Source organism: Anomaloglossus baeobatrachus, chromosome 5 (genome assembly GCF_048569485.1).
Source record: "Anomaloglossus baeobatrachus isolate aAnoBae1 chromosome 5, aAnoBae1.hap1, whole genome shotgun sequence".
In the NCBI taxonomy this organism is placed as follows: Eukaryota; Metazoa; Chordata; class Amphibia; order Anura; family Aromobatidae; genus Anomaloglossus; species Anomaloglossus baeobatrachus.
The window spans coordinates 57,445,117-57,464,814 of record NC_134357.1 but is presented as its reverse complement, the minus strand read 5'-3'; the positions used below and the strand labels follow the sequence as shown (position 1 = coordinate 57,464,814).

Below are 19,698 nucleotides of genomic sequence, written 5' to 3'. Positions count from 1 at the left end.
TGGGCACATTACTGTAAGGATGGGAAACATTACTACAAGGATGGGGACAAGTTTTGGCACATTACTAATGGATAGGGACAAGGATGAATACATTACTACAGGATGGGGGACAAGAAAGGGCACATTACTGCAGGATGGGGACAAGGATGGGCTCATTACTATAGGATGTTGGAGAAAATTACTATATAGTGCTAATTGTATGACAATATTACTTACAAGAAAGGAATAAAATGCAAAAAAAATTCAAGACAAAGCATCATTTTTTTACCATTAAAAATGCTTTTTTTATATAAACTAAAATAAACAAAAAAAGAGGACATTCGTTACAACCCAAGCTATGAAACCATACTATAACACATACGATGAATGCCATTTAAAACCACAAAATAAACAAGCGAAAAATGTTCAAAAAAGTGATCTAAAAGGTGCATAGAAAAAGAATATGGTATCAGCAAAAATGCCATTTTGTCCTGCAAAGAATGCGCCCCCCCAAATTATTTTTTTTTCTATATGCGGCCCATACACCCAGCTGAGTTTGAGACCCCTGATCTATAGTGACCATTACCTGTCTCATAGTAGTCTAGGATGGTGGCGGTGGCCTCCTGGAGGTTACCAACAGGGATTTCTTGTTCGACTGAGAATTTGAAGTCCCTTGCAACTTTATCAAGCTGATACAACAGAAAAGAATGGCAAGTTAGTACATTGTAATGTTATATTGTATTATTGGGCTACATTAATTGGAAAAAAATAGACTTGAATCTTAATGGGAAATACATCCAAAATCCTCTGTTTATACTCTTCTGTTCATTCTGCCAGGCATCCTTTGCTTATTGGCAACCAGAAAAAAAAAATCAAAATAAAGGGTCTTTGTTGCACTTCAATACTGATGACCTATTATGTTGTGTAGTGGCCGTGAATGTTACTGCAATTTCTTGCTCATGTGAGTGAATAGGAAAGAGCCTGCAGTACCATTCACAACCACTACACAATGTACGGAGCGGTTCCTCTTGCTGGGTGTGATGGGTCTTGATGGGTCCGCTGCGACCCCTTGATGGGTGTCCTCGGAATTGGCCAGCTGCTCATCTGATATGGATGGCTTATCACAAGGTTAGGTTAATATTAAAGTAATGACATGGCACCTAAGGGTGTAATCAAAGGAAGAGGAGTCCATCATTCTATCGTCATCCCCTGTGACAATAGCACTGGGTGTCGATTGTTGCCCATTTCAGCCAGGGACCTAATGAAACCTTTTATGGCCACCACCAAATACCTAAATCTAGATTTACACTCACATCATCATGACATTGTAAGGACAAAATGGGGCAACAATTGAGAAAGTCCAGAAGACAAGAGAGAAGCTCACCTTCTCAAAGTAGACAATAACTTTATTGTGATGTGCCTCTGCCCTATTAATCCAATCTCTTCTACTTAGCTGTGGAAAAAAAAGGAAGCATCGATGATGTGATTGAATGGGAGGAAATCAACAAATTAAATTATATATTGTGATATCGCGAGCGCTCACGGTACCTCTTTGACCGAAGACTTGACCGGGGTGTATCCAGACGGGAGCCTTATTTCCACCAGTGCCATATTTGAGTGCTCTCTCTTGCCAATGTAGCTATGAGAACAGATTTTTTACATATACATTTATTTTTTACATTTTCACCATGTTTTATCTGTAAAAAACAAAATAACCAGACCACAATACCATAGTATTTGCCCTTGTGACATAACCCTGCTGGTGTGAACCTGTACTAAACCTTTACTTTTTAACTTAATACTTCCAAGAACATCCAACAGTGTTCCGTCTGTCCTCAACCCACTCATGTCTGTGATGACGCCCCGTCGTACTGGACTACATTTATTTCACTCTTGGTATCCGTGAAGACCAAGCATCCAACCTCTACCGGTCAATGTTCCAGAACGTATCCTAACCTAATATGGTGTCAAACCCTCTTATCAGGGTTAGGAATACTTGGTGTTTTCCTTGGTTTGTGTCTGTGCCCAACAAAAGTCCTCACCGTAACTCCTCATATGGAGCACAACCTCCTTATATTTGCACCTCTCCCTACAATCACAATTCCAGGTCCTTGGCAGATTATGTGTTAATATGGATTTCGGATTTCACCCCAGTCAAAAATCTGTCTTTCATTTTTATGCAACGTGGAAGAAAATGATCATCTGCAATCTCTTCTCCTAAAAGGGCTTTAAACCACTGACTAATGATCGGTGGTTTAGTAAGTTATTCCAAAAGATCCCTAAAATTGCTATAATATGGATGTGTTTTAGTTACATCCATAACATCTAGCCATAGATCAGATTCAGGAAGGTTAGGTGTTAATATGGCCATTTATAGCAAAATTAAAAAATAAATAAATTCCCCCCCTCCCCCCCCCCCAAAAAAACAACAAACAAAACAGTACATATGAAACCTACAGTGGGTACGGAAAGTATTCAGATGCCTTTAAATTTTTCACTCTGTTTCATTGCAGACATTTGGTAAATTCAAAAAAAGTTCCTTTTTTTCTCATTAATGTACTCTCTGCACCCCATCTTGACAGAAAAAAAAATAGAAATGTAGAATTTCTTGCAATTTTTTTAAACAAGAAAAACTGAAATATCACCTGGTTATAAGTATTCAGACCCTTTGCTCAGACACTCACATGCTGTCCATTTCCTTGTGATCCTCCTTGAGATGTTTCTACTCCTTCATTGGAGTCCAGCTGTGTTTAATTAAACTGATAGGACTTGAATTGGAAAGGTGCACGCCTGTCTATATAAGACCTCACAGCTCACAGTGCATGTCAGACCAAATGAGAATCATGAGGTCAAATGAACGGCCCAAAGAGCTCAGAGACAGAATTGTGGCAAAGCACAGATCAGATTTTTGGTTACAAAAGAATTTCTGCAGTACTCAAGCACAGTGGCCTCCATAATGCTTAAATGGAAGAAGTTTGGGACCACCAGAACTCTTCCTTGACCTGGCCGTCCAGCCAAACTGAGCAAACGTGGGAGAAGAGCCTTGGTGAGAGAGGTAAAGAAGAACCCCAAGATCACTGTGGCTGAGTTCCAGAGATGCAATAGGGAGATGGGAGAAAGTTGCAAAAAGTCAACTATCACTGCAGCCCTCCACCAGTCAAGCTCTTATGGCAGAGTGGCTCGACGGAAGCCTCTCCTCAGTGCAAGACAAATAAAAGCCCACATAGAGTTTGCAAAAAAATACATAACGGACTCCCAGACTATGAGACATAAGATTCTCTGGTCTGATGACACGAAGATAGAACTTCTTGGTGATAATTGTAAGCAGTATGTGTGGAGAAAACCAGGTACCTCATCACAGTGAAACATGGTGGTGGCAGCATCATGCCAGGGGGGTATTTTTCAGCTACAAGGACAGGACAACTGGTTGCAATTGAAGGGAAGATGAATGCGCCCAAGTACATAGATATTCTGGAAGAAAACCTCTTCTAGAGTGCTCTTGACCTCAGACTTGGCCGAAGGTTCACCTTCCAACAAGACAATGACCCTAAGCACACAGCTAAAATACCAAATGAGTGGATTCAGAACAACTCTGTGACCATTGTTGACTGTCCCAGCCAGAGCCCTGACCTAAACCCAATTGAGTATCTCTAGAGAGACCTGAAAATGGCTGTCCACTAATAGTTACCATCCAACCTGACGGAACTGGAGAGGATCTGCAAAGAAGAATGGCAGAGGATCCCCAAATTCAGGTGTGAAAAACTTGTTGCATCATTCTGTCGCGGGCGGGGAGGAGGGGGTCAGCACACTACGCTCACCCCTTCTGCTCGGGTCCGGCAGCTGCTGCTCAGTGGTGGCTCGAGCGATGGGCCGGATCCCGGGGGTTTCTCGAGCGGCACTCCTCGCCCGTGAGTGAAAGGGGATAGTTGGGTGTGGGGATTGTTTATTGTCCGTGACGCCACCCACGGTTGTGGTGATTTCACCACCGCTGCTCAATACGGGGATCCCGGGGATGGTGATGCGGAGCAGCCAGGTGTTGTGTTGCCCCTCCGTGGGTAGGGGTTGGTGATCCCGGGGCCCGGTGACGGCTTGGGAGGTGCAGGGCCTGGTGGGCGCAGGGACGCGGGAGCAGCGCTGCGCCTTGCGGCACTGTGGTACTCACTCAGCCTGAGACGTTGACACAGTTTTTACGGTGAACCAAACGGCTGGTAAGACGGTCCCACGGACGGCTGCAATTGCTCTCCCAGTAGGTGACGGTGATGTCCCTCTTCCTAGCACCTTTGTGTACTTGTTGGTTGCGATGGGTCCCCACCGGTAACCCGCTCCCCGGCTTCAAGCTGGACCGGGGGAGCTCTACTCTTTGCCCGCAGGCGCTGGCCCTAAGAAACTGGTGCCTTGGCGGTGGCGGTGTCTCTCTTACACTGGCTGGGCTGTTGCCTTCAATCGGGACTTGGTTGTTGGGGGATCTACGTCCCCTTCACTGACGGATTCGGCAAATTATGGTGACTCCAAGCCTTGCCGGGGTCCGAGAGGCCCCTGCCCTGGTGCTGACTGTCCTTCGGAACACTGCTCCAGACCGCCGGGCACACAGCCTACGGGGTCCTTCCAGGAACTTCCAAACGGTCCCCCTCCAGACAGTCACCGCCGTTGCTAACCTTGCTGACCTGTCCTGCACTCAGCTGGACTACCTCAGGCTTTTGTACACTCTTTCTGTTCTGTTACCACTCTTGCTTTCCTCCTTTACCACTTTACTCCGCTTCTACCTTCACTTCGCTGTTTACTCAAGCTCTCCCTGAGCTCTAACTGCTCTTCACTCAAGCCCTGCCTGGGCTAATCTTGCTGTTTACTCTTTCATGTCCCTCACTGGACTGCCTGGTTTCTCCCGCCTCCAGAGCTGTGATCTCCTCGGTGGGCGGAGCCAACCGCCTGGCCCACCCCCTGGTGTGAATCATCAGCCTCTGGAGGAAGGCAACAAGGATTTTTGGTTAGCTTTGGTGTTCCTAACTGGGATGTAGGGTGTGGTGGTGTGTGACCTGTGTCCCCTGGCTTGCCCAGGGCGACACATTCCCCCTTAGCAAAATGCAGACCGTCCGCGGGCTGCCGTCCAACACCGGTTTTATTTTTCTGTAAAAGATAACATGGTAAAATAACATATGTACATTTTTAATAACTCTTCCCAAAACGGGAGGCACATTTCTTTAACGTTGCATAACGGTTTACGGTTACGGTTTCCGCTCTCTCCCACCCAAGCAACCTGGCCCTGATGCTGCCCCTAAAGCCCAGGCAGCACCCCTTGACCCACAGTCCAGCACACGGTACCCGAGCGGGATCTGTCCTTCCCTCCAGAGGGTAGCCACCGGTTCCTTTGGTGGCTGGGCCCCACCCTGCTCTGCTGAGGGCCCTCCCTCCAACCTGCCTCTCCGGAGGCGGCATTGCGGAAAACGGTAACGGCAAACAACATATTTACAAGCCACTTAACGTTTGTGGGTGCCCTGCAAGTTCACGGGCTTGTCCATGGATAGTTCCCATGCAAAATAACTTTTTAAGCGGTCCCCACGGGGACAACGGTGCCGGCTCCTGCCGGTTGCAAATCACAAAGCAAATCAGGTTAAACTTCGGTAATCATCTTTTTCTTATCATCTTTCAACTTTTCAAACTTTTCAACAACAAACAAACACTCTTTACATCCCTGACCCCTTTACTCACAGAACGGTCTCCCTGTACCTAAGTGGAGGTCTACCTAGGTTGGAACGGGTGGACCTTCGGGGACCGATGTCAGTGGTGCTAGACAGTGTGGTAGAGGAAACAATCGGTTCCTCCTCCCTGCTATAGTGTGGAGCAGGCGGAGGTGTAGGGGAGCTGAGTACAGGTTCATCCCTGGGCACTGGCACTGGTTCTGGCTCACGGTTAACCGCTTCCACTACTTGTGGGAACAGTATCACTGGAAGAATCACCGCGCCGTTCTGTGTAGGCCAGTTTGCTGGGAAGTCACCCATTACAGTGTGGATTACCTCTGCTGCCTTCTCTGCTGGTGGAGGAACCGGTACTTCAGCCTCTGCCTCCAACGCTGGGGGGCACCTTTTTAGATGGTCCCGGGAAACTGTGGCCAGGGTGCCCCCTTGGTCACGACTGATCTGGTAGGCCTTCCCATCTCCCCATTCTGTGGGTTGTATGACGTAAGGGACTTGCTCCCACTGATCATCCAGCTTGTGGGCCTTCCTCTTCCGTTTCAGCACTACATCTCCTGGCTGGAAAGGACCCGCGGACGCCTTCTGATTGAACCGGTGCTCCTGCTGTTCTCGACTTCGACTGAGGTTTTTCTCCACATACTCCTGGATTTGCCGGTATTGTGCTCTCCTCCGACTTTCCCACTCCGCCGTCGAAGGGAGTGCTTCTGGGGCCTCCAACCCCATCTCCAGGTCCACCGGCAGGCGACCAGGCCGAGCCCTCATCAGATACGCTGGGGTGCACTTCGTCGAGCTAGAGGGGATATTATTGTACATGTCGACCAAGTCGGGTAACTTTTCCGGCCACAGGTTCCGTTCTTCCAGCGGTAGCGTCTTGAGAAGCCCCAGGACCAAGTGGTTCATCTTCTCGCACATGCCGTTAGTTTGGGCGTGGTACGGAGTGGTCCGGATTTTCTTGCAGCTGTACAACTGGCAGAATTCGTGGAACACCTCTGCTTCAAAGGCCGGGCCTTGGTCAGTCAGCACCTTTTCGGGGTACCCATGGGGTCGGCAAAAATAAGCCTGGAACGCTCGAGCAGCAGTTCGACCAGTCAGTTCCTTAACGGGGACTACCACCATAAATCTTGAGTAGTGGTCTACAATGGTCAATGCGTAGGTGTACCCACTTCGGCTAGGGGTGAGCTTGACATGGTCTAGGGCGACCAACTCTAGCGGCTGATGGGTGACTATTGGATGTAAGGGTGCCCTCTGGCTAGTCTCGTCCTTTCTCCTCAGCGTACAAGGACCGCACTCTCGGCACCAGGCTTCCACCGATTCACGCATCCCACTCCAATAGAACCGCTCCCTCAACAGCATCTCCAGCTTCTTCCACCCGAAGTGGCCAGCACCATCATGGTATGCCCGCAGGACAGTAGCGACGTCAGCTTGAGGAATGACCAACTGGCATATTTTCTCATAGGTCTTCGGGTTGATCAGCTCACGGTACAGCCTCCCTTGGTGTAGGTAAAGCCGTTTCCGTTCCTTCCACAAGCGTTGGGCTTCGGCTGGAGCGGCAGGGTCTATTCCCGTAGCACCTTGTTCCACCAGAGTCTTGACAAGGCGAACAGCCGGCGCTTGGTCCTGAGCTTCCTGCCACTCTTGACTGGGCCGTGGGTCCAGATCCACTCGTTGCTGATGTACTTGTACCCTCTCAGTAGGCGGCTGGTGAAACGCAGGCAACTCAATCTCCTCGAGGTCGTCATCCTCGCACCCCTCTTCTGACAAATGGGGCATTCGGGAGAGTGCATCTGCATTTATGTTGACGCGACCGGCTCGGTACTTTATGGTGAAATCATAGTTGGCTAGCCGGGCTACCCACCGCTGCTCCAGCGCGCCCAACTTGGCCGTGTTCAGGTGAGTCAGCGGATTGTTGTCTGTAAACGCGGTGAATGTTGCTGCCGCCAAGTAGTGGCGGAACCGCTCCGTGATAGCCCACACCAACGCCAATAGCTCGAGCTTGAAGGAGCTGTAGTTCTCAGGGTTCCTTTCGGTCGGCCGGAGTTTTCGGCTGGCATAGGCAATCACCTTCTCCTTTCCATCCTGGACCTGGGATAGGACCGCTCCTAGCCCCACGTTACTGGCGTTCGTGTGGAGGATGAACGGGCGCCCATAATCAGGGTACGCCAGGACCTCTTCCCCGGTCAAGGCCGCCTTCAACTGGCAAAAGGACTCCTCATGCTTGTCCTCCCACGACAGTGGGGCTCCAATGGGTCTACCACCTTTGGTCTGTCCCACGAGGAGGTCTTGCATGGGGGCAGCCATCTTCGTGTACCCCTTTAAAAAGCGCCGATAGTACCCCACCAGACCCAGAAACTGCCTTACTTCCCTCACTGTAGTTGGTCTCGGCCAGCTCTGGATGGCAGTAATCTTCTCAGGGTCGGGGCGACACCATCCGCACTCACCACATGCCCTAGATACTGCACTCTGGGTTTCAGCAGGTGGCATTTAGAGGGCTTCAATTTCATCCCGTACTTGGCAAGGGACGCGAACACCTCGGCCAGGTGCTCCAGATGGGCCTCATACGTCTGGGAATAAACAATCACATCATCCAAGTACAACAGGACGGTCTCGAAGTTTAAATGTCCCAGACAGCACTCCATCAGCCGTTGAAAGGTTCTGGGGGCATTGCACAGCCCAAACGGCATGCTATTGAATTCGCAGAGCCCCATCGGGGTGGTGAAGGCGGTCTTCTCCCGGTCCTCTGGGGCCACGGCCACTTGCCAGTATCCGCTGGTGAGGTCAAGGGTCGAGAAGTAGTTTGCAGTTCTCAGTGCAGCCAAAGACTCTTCAATACGAGGTAATGGATAGGCATCTTTATGGGTTATCTGGTTGATCTTCCGGTAGTCCACACACATCCGCATGGTACCATCCTTCTTCTTGACCAGTACCAACGGAGCGGCCCAGGGACTACAGCTGTCCCGAATAACCCCTGCCTCCTTCATATTCCTCAACATATCCTTGGCACACTGGTAATGTGCAGGGGGAATAGGTCTATACCTCTCTTTGATAGGGGGATGTTCACCGGTGGGGATGTGGTGTTGGACCCCCTTGATCTGCCCAAAGTCTAGGGGGTGCTTACTGAAAACCTGTTCGTACTCCTGCACCACCCTGTATACCCCTGCCCTGTGATGTGTAGGGGTATCGTCAGTGCCTACATGTAACTGTTGATGCCACTCCTTTGTCTCCCCCTGGGGTGGGGAAGTGCTGGTGGTAGGTGGGAGTGTGGATGGACTGGTTTCATGGATAGTGTGAGGGTCCAGGGTGAGCAGCTTGGCAATGGTGGCATACCGGGGAAGCCTGACTTCTTCCTCTCCACAGTTCAGCACTCTCACAGGCACTCTCCCTTTCTTCACATCCACCACCCCTCGGGCGGCCATTACAGTGGGCCAGTGCTCGGAAGGCATGGGCTCCATCATCGCAGGGTAGTCACGCCCCTGAGGCCCTGCTGCTGCCCTACACCAGATCATCATCTCGCTCCTAGGGGGCACAGTCAATGGAGCCACATCCATCACTCTCACTCCACCAATCTCCCCTCCTGTTGAGCTTACATGCTGGCGGTACATCAGGGCTCGGATCTCACGCTGCACAGCCCTCTGCCGGCTCCCTGCCGCTGTGGCAGCCAGCTGTTGTAATAGGGTTAACACATCAGCCATGCAGTGCTCCATCACATTGGTTCCCAGCACTATTTTCGGGTTATGATCACTGGGTTCATTCATGATCACAATCATACCCTGGTGTTGCAGTTCAGCTTGCTCCACTGTCATAGCTACTTGTTTATACCCCACCTGGGTCAATGGAAGTCCATTAGCGGCAATCAACGTTATACTATTGTCTGGGGGCGCCAGCTCGTCTATGGCCCAATACCGCTGGTACAACGTGTACGGTATGGTAGTTACCTGTGATCCAGTGTCCAAGAGAGCCATCACTGGTATGCCGTCCACAGCCACGGGGATGATAGGGCGGGCCCCGATATATCGGTCTCACCAGTCCGGGGGGCCACGATGTTCTACTCCTGAGGATTGGCCCAGGGCCCCAGGGGTTGCTCGTTTAACGGGCACTGTCGAAAGTAATGATCAGGCTTACGGCACTTGTAGCAGATTGGAGGTCTGCTCCGCGGGTTATTAGCACTTCTCCGCTGCATCCAGGGAACATCCTCGGGGCTGTCAGCAAGCTGTATCTGTGCTGGAGGCTGAGATCTGGTCAGAGGTTGTAGTGCAGCAAGGATCTTGGCGAGGTCTCCGTCCATGCGACGGACCTGGGCTGCCAGTTCTTCCACTGTGCTGCTTGGGGCTGCAGGTATTGGAGAGGTTGGTTTGGCTGAGGCCGCCACAACGGGAGCCGTCTCGACGGGCCACGGGGCGGGTTCCATAACTTCGGCAGCTGGGGGCTGTAGTGCTTTAATGGCCCGCTCCTTTAGCACAGCAAAGTCCACATCAGGGTGTTCCAAGGCCCACAGCCGGAGTTGTTTACGATCCTCAGGGGACCTCATCCCCTGCGCAAATTGCTCCACTAACATCTTGTTGCTATCCGCCTCACTAATAGGGTTCACCCGCTTCAGCGTGCGGAGGGCGGTCTGCAGACGTAGAGCATAGTCCCGAATGCTATCCCCAGCTCGTTGCCGGCACTGGTAAAACTGCATCCTCAGCTCAGCTTCAGTCCGGGTCTCGAAGGCAGTCTGTAGCTTCTCAAAGATGGTGGCTACAGAGAGCCGGTCCCCCTCGGCCCAGGTCTCCGCTTCCTGCTCCGCCGCACCGGTTAACTGGCCTAGCACTATCGCTGCACGTTGCTTATCAGTCAGGGGGTACAGCTCTAGCAACGGGTTAAGCTTTTTCCGGAAGGCCTGTAGGGCATCCGGTTTCCCATCATACTGCGGTAGCCAGGCAGCTCCGGGCGCATAGGGCAAGGAGAACGGCATGACCTGAGCGAGCGCGGGGGCCGCGGCACCTCCCGCCGGTGCGGCCGGGACCTGGGCAGGCCCATTCCCATCCGCGGGTGCCGCTGCGGCTGTGACCACCGCTCCTCCAGCGGCTCCGTCGGGCGCAGACATCTTGTTTCCGTCCCCCTTAGCTCTTTCCGGCCCCTCCTCTCTCGGGGCGGGGTTTTGGCCTTCGCGCCTCTACTACTCGAGAAGACGCTCGAGCGGGAACTTTTCGCGCCAAAGATGGCGGCTTCTGAAATTTTTCTGCCGGATATCTCCGGCGGTAACAAGGCGCACCTCTACCAAACGGTAGAGCGGTAAGATCCTGTTCGTGACGCCAAGTTGTCGCGGGCGGGGAGGAGGGGGTCAGCACACTACGCTCACCCCTTCTGCTCGGGTCCAGCGGCTGCTGCTCAGTGGTGGCTCGAGCGATGGGCCGGATCCCGGGGGTTTCTCGAGCGGCACTCCTCGCCCGTGAGTGAAAGGGGATAGTTGGGTGTGGGGATTGTTTATTGTCCGTGACGCCACCCACGGTTGTGGTGATTTCACCACCGCTGCTCAATACGGGGATCCCGGGGATGGTGATGCGGAGCAGCCAGGTGTTGTGTTGCCCCTCCGTGGGTAGGGGTTGGTGATCCCGGGGCCCGGTGACGGCTTGGGAGGTGCAGGGCCTGGTGGGCGCAGGGACGCGGGAGCAGCGCTGCGCCTTGCGGCACTGTGGTACTCACTCAGCCTGAGACGTTGACACAGTTTTTACGGTGAACCAAACGGCTGGTAAGACGGTCCCACGGACGGCTGCAATTGCTCTCCCAGTAGGTGACGGTGATGTCCCTCTTCCTAGCACCTTTGTGTACTTGTTGGTTGCGATGGGTCCCCACCGGTAACCCGCTCCCCGGCTTCAAGCTGGACCGGGGGAGCTCTACTCTTTGCCCGCAGGCGCTGGCCCTAGGAAACTGGTGCCTTGGCGGTGGCGGTGTCTCTCTTACACTGGCTGGGCTGTTGCCTTCAATCGGGACTTGGTTGTTGGGGGATCTACGTCCCCTTCACTGACGGATTCGGCAAATTATGGCGACTCCAAGCCTTGCCGGGGTCCGAGAGGCCCCTGCCCTGGTGCTGACTGTCCTTCGGAACACTGCTCCAGACCGCCGGGCACACAGCCTACGGGGTCCTTCCAGGAACTTCCAAACGGTCCCCCTCCAGACAGTCACCGCCATTGCTGACCTTGCTGACCTGTCCTGCACTCAGCTGGACTACCTCAGGCTTTTGTACACTCTTTCTGTTCTGTCACCACTCTTGCTTTCCTCCTTTACCACTTTACTCCGCTTCTACTTTCACTTCGCTGTTTACTCAAGCTCTCCCTGAGCTCTAACTGCTCTTCACTCAAGCCCTGCCTGGGCTAATCTTGCTGTTTACTCTTTCATGTCCCTCACTGGACTGCCTGGTTTCTCCCGCCTCCAGAGCTGTGATCTCCTCGGTGGGCGGAGCCAACCGCCTGGCCCACCCCCTGGTGTGAATCATCAGCCTCTGGAGGAAGGCAACAAGGATTTTTGGTTAGCTTTGGTGTTCCTAACTGGGATGTAGGGTGTGGTGGTGTGTGACCTGTGTCCCCTGGCTTGCCCAGGGCGACACAATTCCCAAGAAGACTCATGGCTGTACTAGCTCAAAAGGAGGCTTCTACTCAATACTGAGCAAAGGGGCTGAATACTTATGACCATGTGATATTTCAGTTTTTCTTTTTTTATAAAATTTGCAAAAATGTCTACATTTCTGTTTTTTTCTGTCAAGATGGGGTGCAGAGTGTACATTAATGAGAAACAAAATGAACTTTTTTAAATTTGACAAATGGGTGCAATGAAACAAAGAGTGAAAAATTTAAAGGAGTCTGAATACTTTCCATACCCACTGTATTTGGTTTTGCCACAAATTCCTCCTTGACCATGCTTATTAAGGCTGAGTTACCATGTCATCTTTTAGCACAGATCCATTGGGAAAAAGTTGTGCCAAAAAGTTGTACCTAAACCCTGCCTCCTTTTAGACTGGTAGATGTCAACATTTTCCAGGATTGTTTAGAAAAATTTTGACAGATCTGGCAAACTCAGAACTGGTAATGGTACCAGTAAAAATCCCCAACTTGTGGCCATCCAATCAGTCCAAACTAGAGGTGAGCCAATTGATTTGCAGGACTGACTCCAGCAAGAGGTTAGTGTACAGTGACTACTGGACAGAAGCCTTGCCAACTACCTCCCTCCTGCTGGCATTGGCAGCTTCCCTTTTGATAGCCGGCCTGGCATGATGTTGCAGTGTGTTGACCACACATATAGCGTCAGGCTGGCTGATCAAAAAAATGAGCCATGGATGCCGTGAGGAAGTAGGTAGTTCACAAATCTCCAGTTCAGCAGCCACAGAATACTGACAGCCCTGCTGGACTCAGTCCTGCAAATTTATTTGCTCAATTCTAGTCCAAGCTATTGTTCCTTAATAGGTAACTGAAGCTTTACATTACAAGTAATATATACATAAACCAGTGGAATATGGGAATTCACATTAACAGCATTAGTTTGCAGAACATGGTAGTTAGTTACCTAATACATAGCTTGGACTTCGGAGGCTTACCATTATGATCCGCACACTGTATACATACACATATATACGATGCATTCACATCCGTACATCTCACCTGACATTGGCCTTGATGTCAAATGATTTTAGAGACTTGACATTACAGATCTCTGGCATGGTAGATACTGAAATAGTAAATGGCGCTTCACCCTCAGGATGTGGCACATTGTACTTCAGGCTTGTCTGAAACACACAGCGTGAATCTGCTAAATATCATGCAATTATATGACCACTTACTGTAAATGAAGCAGTGGTCCCCCCCCATTCTCATTAGATTACAACTATTTTTTTTTTATTTTATATATATATATATATATATATATATATATATATATACAGGCAACAAGATGTTAAATCGGTGGTCTATTTAGTGCCATGACCTAAACTATTTTCTAATATACTTGCATTAAAAATTCACTACCGTTCCCTAACTACACTTTTTCTATTTTTTTTATCACTTCCTGTCTGATGATGCTTTGTTTGAGAATCCCAGTGCATGCTGGGATACTAAAGCAAAGCATCATTATGGCCACAGCCTCTACCTCCTCCCTGAAATGAAGTGCCATCAGTGACGCTCGTTTCATGGGACTGACTAGTTCCAGTATAATGTGCACTGTGTGATGTGCACAATGACAATCCTCTTTGTTGTTGGCTCATATCACCAGTAACGAGCTGGCAACAGAGCTTGTTGTCAGATTACCCAGTGTGCAGAGACCACTAACGTCATTTGTAGTGGCATCACTAAGAGCCCTCACATAACCTCTTTATCCACAGTATGAGCCCTCACATAGCCCTTGTATATACAGTATGAACTCCCCCATAGTTTTAGTATACACAGTATGAGTCCCTATAAACAGTATGAGGCCCCAAATAATCTCCTTATATACAGTATGAGTCTCCACATAGCCCACCTACATACAACAGGAGCCCCCCAAATAGTTTCCTTATACACAGTATGCGTCTACTTATAAACAGTATGGTCCCTCACATAGCCCTTCTATATACATTATGAGCTTCCATATAACTACTATATGTAATATGAGCTGTGCTCTGCTCTGGTCTCCAGTATATTGGACACAAAGATATGACATCATCGCGTCTGCTTTCTCAGTCACACATGGTAATTGGTTGAAGACAGAGCAGACGGCTCAGACCTCCACCAATGTATTTGCCGCTATCTGGATCCTCAGGATGGCATCGTTGGCACGGTGCTGCCCGTGCGCCAATGGTTTCAGCCCTTTGGCTGTCTTGGTCTGTCGGTCATTTGGGAGCAGCCAGAGAACGAGATGTGGCCCTAGACTCGCACTTTACCAACCCTTCTTCTAGAGGTGTCTCATTGCTAGTACACAAATCGATTAGGTGGAAAGCTAAGGTTACACGCAGAGATCCAGAAGGCCATTTTGTTTTTACATATGCAGTAATAAATTCTAAAAAGTATTTATAATGTGTTTATACTGTACCCTTCCACAGCTCATTTAGAAATAATTTAACGATGAATGAGCTCCTACTCAAGGTTCCTAGACACTCACCGATTTTGGTAGAAATGGACAATATATGTATCAGGGGGTCCTGACAATTCCCAGATGACAGATATTGGGCAGAATAAGAATTGGGCATGTTGAATTTCAACATGCCTGATCCTTTGTTTTCCCAGGCGCTTCTTACCTGTAAAAACACACAGCCAGGTCCGCTGATTGTGGCAGTATATTCTCCCGGCACAGTGGATAAAGAAACCTTCTGCAGGAGGAGGCGGTTGGAGTCTTCTACGTTGAATTTTGCAACTTGGGCATTGTCTGAGCTCAAAGTGGCTACTCTGGGTCCATCATGGCTGGCAGTAAGAGAACCGAAGAGAGAAAATGCCTGAAGAGCAACGACTGTGTCCTGGTAAAAACAAAACACAAAACGCATTGAAAGACGAGGATGACCGTGTGGAAAAAGTGAAGGTAAAAAGAAAGAATTGAATGAACATTCAGTCAACAATCGGGATCAGGTGGGGAAAAACTGGCTCTTTTTGAGTAGACTGGATCATTATGAATGTACCCATAAACCCATTCCCTTTATCCATTCCTAATTCTCGAGTGAACTTTATGGACATGTATCTTATTACAACTCGTAATATCCAATTATAATTATTTCCTGCAGACCCCCTAGCACATGAACCAATTCTGCTGAAGGGGGCCCCAGAATAAGTTGCAATAGCGTGGCTCCAGGTTGCAATACCAGACCAGACCCATACACAGTTGTGGCACTGTTTTTGGAAAAGTTTTTCAAATCCTGGACATCCCCTTTAATATTATTTGTAGGGTTAGTTTAGGAAGGACTTGGATAGAATGTAATATGATTTGAGCACTGTGTAGTGATGGCTACCTGGGTAGATGAAAACCCTCCTGTGGGGTTCTGTTGTTCTATGAGCCAGGTGATAACTTTTGTGGCGGCAGTCAGCTCTTCAGCCGTGACGTCGGGTTTGGACAGCATGGCCAGCATCACGTAGGAGGTCATTTCTACCTCGATAGAGGCGGCTCTTCTATGAGGGTCTCTCAGTTCTTCTGAATTATCTGATAATTCTGGGCGATGCCAATGGACTGTATCATCTGGAATGTGAAAAATACAACATATAAATTACAAACATCTATCCTGGAGAGCACTAGATCACACCCCAAAGGGATTCTCTATATCAACTTACTTTCTTTTAATATTTCTTAATAATTAGAGAGAAATGTCATTATTACTATCATTCTTAAAAGATAGGAGCATGGGTCTGACCAGTTCCCAAATAGAAGGACCGTACACATCACAGTGTTTCTCTATCTATAATACAGTATATAGGGAGTTAATGAAATTGGAACCCCCCCTTAAAAGGGTTATACACTACTAGGACAACCCCTCCTGATTCCACTTGTTTTCCCCAGTTAAAATAAAAGACCCTATACTCACCTCCCATTCTGACGCCGTTTTAGCACTGTGGTGGGGGGCTCACGTGACATCACGACCAATCACTGACGACTTCTCTCTCCACGCCTTAGGACCAAATGAGCGATCAACAGGAAGTGAGTGGCAGCTCCAGTATCACTTCCTGTTGATTAACTCATTTGAACCAAAGGCGGGGAGAGAGAAGCCGGTGGCGATTGGACTCAGGGCCCTCGTAATGTCACCGTGTCATGTGAGCCCCGAACCGCAGTTACCGACAGGGCTGGAATGGCGCCAAAAAGAGGTTAGTACAGGGTCTTTTATTTTTAAGGAAACCTGTCACCAGTTTTTCGGCCTATAAGCGGCGGCCACCACCACCGGGCTCTTATATACAGTATTCTAATATGCTGTATATAAGAGCTCAGGCCGTTGTGTAAAACAAAAACAACACTTTATAATACTCACCTAAGGGTCGCGTTGCGGTAGATTCTAGTCAGATGGGTGTCTCTGTTCTTTGATGCCGGCGCCTCCTCTTTCAGCCATGTTCATCCTCCTTCTGAAGCCTGTGTGCATGAAGTGTCATAGACACTCGCCGCTCCCACGCAGGCGCGCTACAATGCTTTGATCTGCCCTGCTCAGGACCTCAATGTCGGCGCGTGTGCATGACATAGACCTTGTCATGCACCGCGGCTACAGAAGAAGGATGGCAAAGATCCGGTACATGTTAGAATGCTGTATATAAGAGCCCACTGGTGGTGGCCGCTGCTTATAGGCTGAAAAACTGGTGACAGGTTACTTTTAACTGGGGGAAACAAGAGGAATCAGATGGGTTTTCCCAGTAGTGGACAACCCCTTTAAGGGGTACTTTGTACGTTGCGACATCGCTACTGCGATGTCGTCGGGGTCAAATCGAAAGTGACGCACATACGGCGCCAGTAACGACGTCGCAATGTGTAAAGCCTAGATGCACCGATAAACGATCGCAAAAGCGTCGTAAATCGGTGATCTGTGTAGTGTCGATCATTTTCATAATTTCGTTGCAGCGACAGGTACGATGTTGTTCCTAGTTCCTGCGGCAGCACACATCGCTGTGTATGAAGCCGCAGGAGCGAGGAACTTCTCCTTACCTTCCTCCACCGGCAATGCGGAAGGAAGGAGGTGGGCGGGATGTTTACATCCCGCTCATCTCCGCCCCTCCGCTTCTATTGGCCGCCTGCCGTGTGACGTCGCTGTGACGCCACACGACCCCTCCCCTTAGGAAGGAGGCGGGTCGCCGGCCAGAGCGACGTCGCAGAGCAGGTAAGTGCATGTGAAGCTGCCGTAGTGATGATAATGTTCACTACGGCAGCTAACACAAGATGTCGCATGTGCGATGGGGGCGGGTACTATCGCGCTCAGCATCGCTAGCCGATGTTAGCGACGTCGCAGCGTGCAAAGTACCCCTAAATGTAAGCTGACCCTGTGTTTTTTTTAATTGCTCCTGAAAATGCCTGAAAAGTAATTAATAAAACGCTTGAAATATTATTTCTATAAACTTCCATTATAAATTGATTCTGTTCGTATATTAAAATTTTTTTAGCAGGTTTTAACCGCTTTAAGGGTGCTTTACACGCAGCGACATCGCTAGCAATCTGCCGAGATCGCACATGTGACCAGCGCTATAAAATTGACCTATGTGCGATCTCGGCAGATCGCATCTGTGATCTGGCGTGTCACATCGCTAATGAGATCACTAGCGATGTTGCACTGTGTAAAGCATCCTTTAGGTTTCCAAAAACACCAGTTTAAAAGCCGTGAGCTGGATCGTTCATTATGTGTTTTCCACTATGAAGTCTCTTCAAAATTTACAATAGGAGTCAATGGGAAAACAAGAAAAAAGCCACAAAGACGTCTTTCTGAGCATTTCATTCATAGGATTTAAAAAAAACTAAAAATTTTTTACAAACACCCAAAAAAAACCTCAAAAAATTTACAAAATGCAGTGTGAACATACCCTAAAGTCTCATGTACATAGCATAGTTGTAAGCACAAAGCTTGTATGGTGGTCCGTGGCGTCACTCTATGTGCCACTATATGGCACTGATACATAGGTATTCTCCGACAGATGGAAGGCATTGGGCAGAATATCGCTGTAATGTGGCATCTGCTGACACAAGCAAATATCTTATATTCCTATAAAGTTCAAAGCTGACGATATTGGAGATGAGATGGCAGCCCATTATAGCACCGTATGTCTGCTGTAGAATGATGGTCTTAAACATTAGACATTGGCCAAATCAGATGATTTTGGTGGGATCACCTGATGATCTATTGTGTGCATGATGATGCCCAATGTTTGTAGCAAGGAAAAAAAAAGGGTTATTTCCAAGATAGTAATATAGGATGAGGGATAAGGCTGAGTTCACATGTCCAGTAAATTAAAGTATAGAGCGCAGCTATTTCCAACAGTCCCATTGACAACAGAACAAAAGCGAGCATGTGCACCTCCGATCCCATCAAGAAGGCGCCCAGCAAAACCCGGTTCCACTGGATCATTCTTGTTGATGGTCCCATATACAGTGTGTCCACCCATATCTTGTCCACCACCATTAACTTGAGAACGGTGGCAGCTATAGGCATAGAAGTGGTGTCTAGGTATTGTAAAGTAGCCATGCGCTACGCAATGAAACCACCTATAGCACCACCTGGTGGAAAACAACGAAGTTAGCATTTTTATTTCGAAAACGGAACGAGATAGAGAAGAAAAAGGAAATACAAAGATGTACGGCATCATCAATTCAATACGAATCGACACCTTGCATACAGAAATGCTATAATTAGAACATATAAAAAGAGATCAAGAAAAACAGCCGTACAAAACACCCGAGGGGAGCAAGTAACTTGCATCACCAAAGTGTGGTATATGGGTGGATGGGCTGAGTAGATGTAGTGAGACACACGGATGAAATGACATAAAGCAACAAAAAAGTAGAAATTAATTCTACAAAAACTGAATAAAGGTCAAAAAGAATTCATTTATTAGTTACACAAAGGTAAAAAGATACAGTGTTAAGCCACAAGGCAGGAAAACCAAGCAAAAAGACGGTGTCACATGTAAGTAAATACATAATGTGGGGGCAGAGGCTCCATGTAAGACATACAATTTTGTGTGAGCAGGAAAAGAGGGGAGATCAGAGTTCAGTATAGTATTGTGTGGGGGAGGAGATTCCAGTGCACAAAAGTGAAGCATCAAATGGCAGGAGCGCACTGGCATCACCTCATGTAACCCACACTACAGCAAGGGTATAGTTACAAGGAAAATGATGGACAATTACCTGATCACTGAGGAGACCTGGCCCACATGTGACACCAAAACCCCAACGCGCACATTTCGGCGTCACCTTCGTCAGGGGACGACGAAGGTGACGCCGAAACGTGTGCGTCGGGGTTTTGGTGTCACATGTGGGCCAGGTCTCCTCAGTGATCAGGTAATTGTCCATCATTTTCCTTGTAACTATACCCTTGCTGTAGTGTGGGTTACATGAGGTGATGCCAGTGCGCTCCTGCCAT

The 19,698-nt window shown here is 48.9% G+C and overlaps 1 protein-coding gene across 3 annotated transcripts in view; it reads right to left on the bottom strand.

Annotated features, from left to right (window-relative positions):
* A2M (alpha-2-macroglobulin) overlaps positions 1-19,698 on the bottom strand; it is a 124,722-nt gene that overhangs the window by 3,779 nt on the left and 101,245 nt on the right. For all 3 annotated transcript variants that reach the window (XM_075348521.1, XM_075348520.1, XM_075348522.1), the window contains exons 29-34: positions 15,610-15,833; positions 14,908-15,123; positions 13,301-13,425; positions 1,528-1,618; positions 1,364-1,432; positions 566-668 (exon numbers count right to left, since the gene is read on the bottom strand). In XM_075348521.1, coding sequence (XP_075204636.1) covers positions 566-668; positions 1,364-1,432; positions 1,528-1,618; positions 13,301-13,425; positions 14,908-15,123; positions 15,610-15,833 — 828 coding nt within the window. The remainder of the gene's footprint in view (positions 1-565; positions 669-1,363; positions 1,433-1,527; positions 1,619-13,300; positions 13,426-14,907; positions 15,124-15,609; positions 15,834-19,698) is intronic.